General features: G+C 37.6%; 1 protein-coding gene across 1 annotated transcript; it reads right to left on the reverse strand.

Annotated features, from left to right (window-relative positions):
• Window positions 1-228: 228 nt before the first annotated feature.
• Window positions 229-1,182, reverse strand: LOC118582738 (olfactory receptor 4F15-like). The gene has a single exon (XM_036185816.1). It carries the CDS (start codon window positions 1,165-1,167, stop codon window positions 229-231), a length of 939 nt encoding a protein of 312 aa, XP_036041709.1. The 5' UTR covers window positions 1,168-1,182.
• Between the last annotated feature and the right edge of the window lie 8,238 nt (window positions 1,183-9,420).

Genomic DNA, 9,420 nt, shown 5'->3' on the forward strand with positions numbered 1-9,420 from the left:
TTTTATGTTTGCATTTGGAAGAAATTATCCTTTCCTTGTAAGTATCAGACAAAATGTAATATATATGTATTTATGTATATATGTATGTTTGTATGTATGTATGTATGTATGTATGTATGTATGTATGTATGTATACAAAAATATATCAACATAGCAAAGAAGTGTTTTCCTCAGAGGTTGTCTGATAATGAATTTCCATGCTCAATTAAGACTTTCCACAATGTCTATTCAGGAGACTTGTCTATAGCCCATTATCTGTCCAAATATCCTCCTTATTGCCATCTTCATTTCTTGATTTCTCAATGTGTAGATCACAGGGTTCAAAAAAGGAGTAACAACTGCATCAAATAGGGCCAGAAACTTATCCAGGTGTGTAGAGGAAGAAGGCCATGTATAGAAAAATATGGCAGGACCAAAGAATAAAACCACAACAGTCACATGAGCTGAAAGTGTAGACAGAGCCTTGGAGGAGCCACTTGAAGAGTGTTTCAGAACAGTGAATATGATGACAATATAGGAAATGATCAATATGAAGAAGGTAGCTACAGACATTAATCCACTATTGATTGAGACAAGTAATTCCATTCTGTATGTGTCCATGCAAGCAAGTTTGATAAATTGAGGAAGGTCACAGTAGAAGCTGTCCAATATATTAGGACCACAGAAAGGTAAATTCACTATGAAAGCCAGTTGTATCACAGAGTGCACAAGGCCAACTACCAAAGCAGTAATTAAAATGAAGATGCACATCTTGGGGCTCATCATGGTCAGATAGTGGAGAGGCTTACATATGGCCACATATCTATCAAAGGCCATGGCTATGAGCAGCACCATCTCCACACCACCAATGGCATGGATGAAGAAGATTTGAATAATGCAACCTCTAAAGGAGATGGCTTTGTGTTTTTTGAATAAGTCATAAATCATCTTGGGTGAAGTGGCAGAAGAAATACCTACATCGGTGAAGGAGAGGATAGACAGAAGAAAGTACATAGGGGAATGTAAGTGATGGTCAGAAGCCACAGTGAAAATGATGAGGCAGTTTCCCATCATGCTTGCTGTGTACAACATTGAGGAGAACACAAAGAGCACCAGTTGGATATCCCAGGAGTTGGTTAGTCCCAGGAACACAAACTCTGATGACACAGAATGATTCACTCTTTCCATTGATTTTGTCACCAGTACTACCTAAAGGGGAATCAGCAGAAGCTATAAATTACTATAGTTATATTAATAGACTAGAAGGAAAAGTCTGAAATGTGTGAAATCCTATTTTTTTTTTACTTTAAGTCATGATCAACCTAAAGACCAACATATATCTGAACAAGCACTGAACATGACTAATTAACAGAGAAGTGTAAATTTCAATCACACTGAAACATCACTTCACTTTTGTTGAAAGTGGTGTTATCAAAAAGTCTAAATATAACAGGTTTGAAGACTACAAGTTGTATGCAATAGCACCTTTCAGCACTATGAAAGAGAACCAATAAGGGTGACGTTTCCATGTGAATATTAGGTTGATTTTTCCAAGTTGTAACAGGGCTACAAACTAGTGACTAGAAAGGTCACAGATTTGAGGGGATGACCTACTACACTTACTCTGTTAAATTAACATAGCATTAAACAGACTCCTAATGACTTACTGTTGTACTCATAGATTAATGCACCTCTCAACCCTCATCAGAAATGCTATTTTACAGTAAATGACAATTGACTACAACTGACTAAAGAGAATAACAGATTGGAGAATTCTCAGCCTTAAAAAAGATGTCTGTATCATACACCTCCTCCTAAAGCTCAAGAATTATTGTAGAAGAGGGGGCAGAGAAATTTTAAAATCTAGAAGTGGTTAACAAGAAAATTGTTTCCCTGACATAGAAGGACAGTTGCACATATACGCTCACACTCACAGAGGTTGTGACAGCATGCACAAGACCTGCAAAAGCGTGAGCTGGCTGTTTGAAACCTTGGGCTTACACAGGGACACTTTGCTCAGCCTGGAAGGAAGGGACTGGACCTGCCTGTACTGAATACACCAGGTTGAATTGAATCCCCAGGGGAGTCTTGGCCCTGGAGAAGATGGGAGTGGAGGGGAGGGGCTGGTGGGAAGGTGGGGGGGGGGGGGGAGGACAGGGGAACCAATGACTGATGTGTAAAATTAAAAAACAAATATAATAAATAAAAAAGGAGAGAAAAAATGTTCAAGCCACACAAAACCTCAACATAGAAACAGCAAGTGGTTGTGAAGTTCCATGCCTAGCTGAGGAGCTATTGTCAACTGACAGCTGTTGGGAGAAGGAAAGAAGAAAATAATAGACAAAACCAAACCAAAAGAAACAAGAAATAGAGCTTGGGATCTAGCAGGATCTAGCAAGATTACTATTGGGTATATGTATATAGAGGAAATTAAAAATTATAATGAATATCTTTCAATTTTCATTTCAATATAATTTACAAGAAACCTGTATATAAAACCTGTTTGCATTAATGAAATCATAATAACACACACACACACCTTGGAATATGAACTTGGAAATCATTATGCTAAGGGAAATAAGGAAAGAGAGAAAAATACTCAAGGTCTCACTGAAATGTGGACCCTGAAGTCATAGTCATAGAAGCAGAGAACACAATGGTGGGCCATGCAATGAGCAAGATGGATTGTGGAGATAGAATGAGAAGATATTGGTCAAAAGTTACAAACAGGGGGATGGGATCACTAGTTTGAAAAGATTATGCATCGCGCTAACTATAGTTAATGACATCATGTTTCATTCTGAAGAAAAATTAGGAGTAGAACTCCAAATTATCTTGTCCCCAATAAGCACGTTATATGTTATATAAATAATGCATATGTTAACTAGCCTGATTTAATTGTTTCATTTTGTAAATACTTATTGAAATGATACATAATATGTATATATAAAATTTGTTAATTAAAATAATTTATGAAATATTATTTGCAATGCTTTTGGTCCACATCTACAGAAATAAAAATCTACACTATACCCCCAAGTATTTCTCAAGTGCTAAAGTTCTTGGAGGTATTGCTGGCTGAGTATTTGTCAGTTAAGAATTTATCTGTCTTTCACATTGTCAATCTGCATCATCTAAACAAGAATTAGGTTTCTTTCTTTAATAAAAAAAATTTAATTTGAAGTTAGAATGACATGTAACTCTGGAACATATTCAAATATCCAAAACTATAAAAACAGATCAAGTTTGACATCAAATATTTAAAACCACTAGGCAAAGTCAAATTCCAAATCACAGTCAAGAGGAAAAGTCTTTAAAAGATTTCTAGATGCTGATGCCTAGGGACAGTGTTACTAACTTTGCCCTGTGTTGTAGGTTTGCTTTCCTTGATTTACACCGATTTCAGGGATCTTCCTAAACAAATTTCCATATATTTAGTCATCATGAAGGGCAAATTTGATAATTATTTCCAAATAAAGACTTGAATTAAATGGATAGATACCAATAAGGTTTGTTAGTGGCCATGTGGACAATCATAAATCCTCACCATTTTCTTCCTGTGTCCACAAGCATTGCAAGTTCATTATCTTCCTACATTTTGTATTTTTAGCTTCTAAATAGTCACAAACCTTCTTTAAACAAAAGCAAAAACAGGGTCTCTCCTTTTTAATTCAAAAACCCCTTTATTTTTACTTATTATGGTAAATGTAAATAATTAGATATTTCTTAAAATATTTAGGTATATGCATAAAAGAAAGTTGCCCAAAAACTTAAAGAAACTTAGTCCTTTTAACAATAACTTCTTTATTACTCAAATTATCTTACTCATCCTCTATCTTAACTAGAAATATGCTGATTTGTCAAAAGTTTAACTCCTCCTTATCCTAATAACAATTCTAAAATAAAATTTATATTGATAGTAATTATGAATAAAACAAGAAACATAATTCCAGAACTTGGAAAATTTATATGTTGTTTTGAAATCTTCCATTTCTCATTTCAAAGTAAAATTACATTAAGAAGTACTTTTTCAGTGTTGATTCTCTTTATTTCCATGTCAAATTTTATTTCTGCTCAGGTGTCTATGATGTTTCCCTTGAGCCACTTGACAAGTTCTTAGGAAATCTGATTTATTTTACAAGACAATCAGTTTGTACCAATCGCTTTTGAAAACTAATGAATAAAAACATGTAATATTTATGACTTTTATTTTATTTATCATTACATTTTTGCTTATTTACCAAGAGGTAGAAGTTAAACTTGTTTTTGTAATCATCAGAGAACAGAATAATTATCTATAATCTATGATTAATCCAAAACATTATAAAGTTATTTATTGTTTCCAATGTTTTCATAGTTCCCCAGATCTATCTCAAAAAGTCTGTTATCCTTTCCCAATATGACATTAACTGTTTTTACAAAGATTTGTGATGCTCAGTTCCTTTTCTTGAATGCTATCTGCTCTGGTATGGCTCCCTCATGAACTTTATGATACAACCAAGTTCACAAAAATTCCAACAACAGCATTGTGTGTATAAATAAAACACACTCTTTTATATTTACAGTTCTCTACATCCATCCATTTTTACCTGCATGAAAAGAACAGCATCTTTACAAACTCAGATGTCCTATGCTTCCCTAACATAAAGTACCTAATAATATCCTGCCATAGGAAAATATGAAACTAATTATACATATCTCAAGAGGCCAGTGACCAAGAAATACTGCAAACGTGTAGTTTAGAAGTAGCTTGTGGCTCAGGGACATTTTCTCTAGAGAACCATTTGTTTGGGCCAGTGAAACTGAAAGATTTTGAAATTCATATTATAATACTAAGGAGAAATAGGGAAGCAGAAATTGAATTATTGTAGCATTGCTATGCTCTTTAAAAGAAATAATTGATCCTATATTGTGATTAAACTCTGACCATAGGTAAATATTAATTCATAAATTAACAGTAAATAATCAGGCAACTCTAAAATGTGCACTAAGTAAATAGTATAATTTGAGAGACAGAATCTATTCATTAAACATTCATTTTAAGTAAAAGAACAATCCTGTATAATTACAGGCACAGATTTACCTACAAAGTCCAATCCAGTGAATAAAATGAATGGAGTTACTAAAACATCTATCAATTTTTTAAAGGGGGGGCTGGAGAGATTGCTCAATAGTAAAGAGCACTTGTTCTTGAAGATACCCCACATGGCTGTTCATAACCTTCCATAACTCCAGTTCCAGTAGATCTGACACCCTCTTCTGACCTCTATGGGCACCAGACACACATATGATGCACAGATATATGTGTGAGCAAAACACACGTACATATAAAATAAATGTTTTAATTAAAATTAAGAAATTATAAAATGCTCATACATTCAAACTTCTTGAAGTCACTAACTCTATAGATACAACCATGAAACGCTGCTGGCATAAAGCTGACAGCACAACAGAACACACATATATATGTATACAAATGTAAACAAATATCAACAAATGGACACTTCAGTACATACTCATCATAATAAGATTTTAGAAAAATGGATCAAGACAGGAATCAAAAAAGAAATCAAGGACTTCTTAAAATTGAATGAATAGACAAGATAAGCAAAAAAACTGAATGAATAGACAAGATAACCAAACTTATGGGATGTAAGGCTGATCTAAAAGACAAGTTCACAGCATTAAGTGCTTAAAACATGCCCCCTAAAGCAATTGGAAGAGAGGGCCCTGCACCTTGTTTGGGGAAAAGATTAAAGCTGGCCCTGGTGTTGTGAGTTTGGGTGACCCATATTTGAGGACCTGTGAGCAAGAACTGGCCTCACTCCTTGCTGCAGGCTGCATTGGGTGAACTAGCCAAGGCTGGAGAGCTCACCTTGACCATGAAGGAAAGTTGGCAGGCTGACCAACCCAGCTACCACCCAGGCCCAGAACCAGGGCTATGAGTTGGCCCACTCCAACATCCAACCCATCTATTAACTGTTGGAGCATGTGAAGGGAACGAACCTACAAACCCAAAACAGCAAGATCTCCAAGACACAGGACAACAACAGGATATCCAAGAGAAGCCCCAGTGACAGCCCATTATTGGTGGCATGACAGAAGACAGAGTCCTTGAGCCAAATCAAAGACTCATGGCAATGAACATGTGCAAGTAAAGATGAATGGACTAAAGGAGAAACAGTTTGACTGAACGGGCCACACTACAGCTTCTTCAAGGTTCTTCTCTCCTTTTTTGTTTTTGTCTTGTTTCTTTATTTTGTTTGATTTTTGGTTTTTCTTTTAAATTTGGATTTGTTTGGGCAAGAGTTTACAAGGGCAGAGGACAGATGCAAGGGGAAGGGAGATAAGTGGGATCCAAATGCATGATGTGAAATTCACAATAAATAAACGTTTTTTTTTTTAATTGGAGATATCTCATACTAGCAATTTAACTGCACACCTGGAAGCTCTAGAATAAAAAGAAACAATCATACCCAAAAGGAGTAGATGGCAATAAATAATCTGAAATCGGTGAAATAGAAACAAACAAACAAAAATACAAAGAATCAATGAAATGAAGAGCTGGCTCTTTGGGAAAAAATCAACAAGATAGACAAACCCTTATTCAAGTTAACTAATAGGCAGAGAAAGAAGGTGAAAATGAGGAAATAACAACACTAAGGAAATCTTAAAAATTTTATTCTGGAGAAAGCTACCGGGGGTGGGGGGTGGAGGCAAGTCTTGTGGGAAGATGCTTTTAAAAACCAGACTCATGAAATTGGAAAGAAAGATGATGGAACAGAACCATGTGTGGTGAACGACGAGTCTGTAGCCTTGGCTGCTGTGTCTCAGCCAGCAGGCTGCAAGCACAAAAGTCATGTTGGGTGAGCCATAGAGCTGCTGGCACCAAAGACAGGATGGTGTGCAGTGGCCTGGAGGTCCTGCAGGAGCTCCATGTCATTACTAAATGGGGCCAACCCTAGGCTCACTGTCTAGCCCCAAACATGGAGCCACTAGGGTGGCAGCCCATCCTACTGAGTGGTGGGGCATGCAGAATAGAAGTGCTGCCCAGCAGGCTACAAGCACAAAGGTCAAGCCCTGGAGCAAGCCTCCAGGAGGCAGTGACCAACAGCAGGGAGGTCTGTGGCAACCAGAAGCTTTCCCGGGATGCCCTACCTAGCCACAACATCACCCTGACCCTGGACAACAGCAGGCTATCTGAGACAAGTCTCAGCAATGGTCCAGAATTTATGGTGCTTTATAGATGAGAAGCCTTGAACCAGACTAACAACTCTTTGCAATGAATATTTGCATGCAAAGCTGTTTGGGAGTGTGTGTGTGTGTGTGTGTGTGTGTGTGTGTGTGTGTGTGTGTGTGTGTATGTATATTCTGTGTGACACATTGTAGTTTCCAGTGCCCCTACAATAAATAAATAAGCAATGAAGAAGTGGGAAAGATGGAGGAACGGAACAGTGAGTGCACAGAGGAGATGCAACAGTGATGACAGGCTTGAGAAAAGGCTGCAGTGGACAGGGAAGCCCAACATTGCCAAGTGGGACTAACGGAGGTATGCAACAACCTGGAGCATATGCAAACTAAGCCCTGAACATGCTACCCAGCCACAGTAGCAACCTGGTTCTAAACAACAGATGTCCAAGATAAAGAATGGTTCATTTTCTGGATTGGACCTCCTCAAAAGACCTCTATGGTCCATGCTTCCCCTGGAGATCATATTGGTATCTGTGGTCCACTGCCCCAGACTGCATTGAAGCCTGAGGTTCATGTGGATGTCCATCATCCTGCAGTGTGGGGGGAAAGGAATGTTAATGTCTTTGGTCCATGTTACCACTGAAAGCCATGCTGTGGTCTATGCTGCTGTCTGAAGCAATGTTGATGTCTGTGGGCTGTGCTGCCACAGAAGGCTGTGTATGGATCCATGGTCCTACTGTGGCCAGAGACTCTGTTGATGTCCATGGCCCAGGTTACCACCAATGGCTATGCAGATGTCCATAGTCTGTGCTGCTACCTGAAGCTGAGTTGATGTCCACTGGCCAAGTTGATGTGAGGTCTGTTCTACCACATAAGACCATATAGATGTCCTTGGTCTGTGCTGTTACCAGAAATCATATGCAAGTCCATGATCTATGCTCCTGCTGACTGTAAAATGCAAAGAAGCTACTTTTGCAGTAGTATTGATGACTACAGACTCACAGTTGAGAAAGAGGGACATAGACAGCTCCTATGACAAGCCTTACCTTCACTCCATTCCCCACCAAAAAAACTACAGCCTCAACAGAAATCTCTCAAAAAGAACTCTAAAAAATTATGATAAGGATGTTGAAGTGTAGCTCTAAACAATTCATGACTTTTGGAAGGTGTGTGGGCAGAACTCAGTTTTCTTTAGGAGCTGGCCACTGAAAGTTTGACCATGCTCCAGTGATTATATGGGCAACACAAATTGGACTTTTTTCTCTTCTTCTATTTTTGGGGGGTGGGAGCAGGCAGAGAGTTCACAAGGGTGGGGGCAGCAGACCTGGGAGGACTGTCAAATGGGTATGATTGGAGTGTATGATGTGAAATTCCTGAATAATCAGTAAAAATATTATGTAATAAAAATATCTGTATTTACCAAATTGGAAAATCTAAAAGAAATGTATAATTTTCTTGATAGTCACCACTTATCAATATTAAATAAATATCTGAGAAGCAATGTAAAAAGACCTATAACCCCTAGTGAAATAAAAGCAGTCATTAAAAGTCTCCCAACTAGAAAAGCCCAAGCCCAGATGGATTCAGCACAGAATTCTACCAGACTTTCAAAGAAGAGTTAATGCTAATACTCCTCAAATTATTCCATAGAAAGATAAGGAACATTGCCCAATTCATTTACAAACAAAAATTAACCCTGATACATAAATCATTCAAATGATTTTCTTCTGTACAAGAGCATTTTAGTTTTGTGAGACCTCATTTGTTGATTGCTATGATTGTTATTCTTTTTTTTTTTTTTTTAGAGCTGAGGATCAAACCCAGGGCCTTGTGCTTGCTAGGCAAGCGCTCTACCACTGAGCTAAATCCCCAACCCTGATTGTTATTCTTAATGCTTACACTACAAGGCATTATTACTGTTCTAGTTCCTATATTGAAGTACTTTCTCATCCATCAGATCCAGGTTATCAGGTCTTTTTTTTTTTTTCCAGAGCTGAGGACCAAACCCAGGGCCTTGTGCTTGCTAGGCAAGCACTCTACCACTGAGCTAAATCCGCAACCCTGGTTATCAGATCTTATGATGAGGTCTTTTGTCCATTTGGAATTGACTTTTTTGCAGCATGAGAAGTTAGGATCTAGACTCAATTTTCTCTGAGTATGAATTCAGTTTCACTAGCATCATTTGCTAAAGATGCTCTTTTCTCTAATATTTTATATTTCTTTGTCAAAAATTGAGTGGATTCAGTAGGG

This window comes from Onychomys torridus, chromosome 4 (assembly GCF_903995425.1).
Source record: "Onychomys torridus chromosome 4, mOncTor1.1, whole genome shotgun sequence".
NCBI classification, from domain to species: domain Eukaryota; kingdom Metazoa; phylum Chordata; class Mammalia; order Rodentia; family Cricetidae; genus Onychomys; species Onychomys torridus.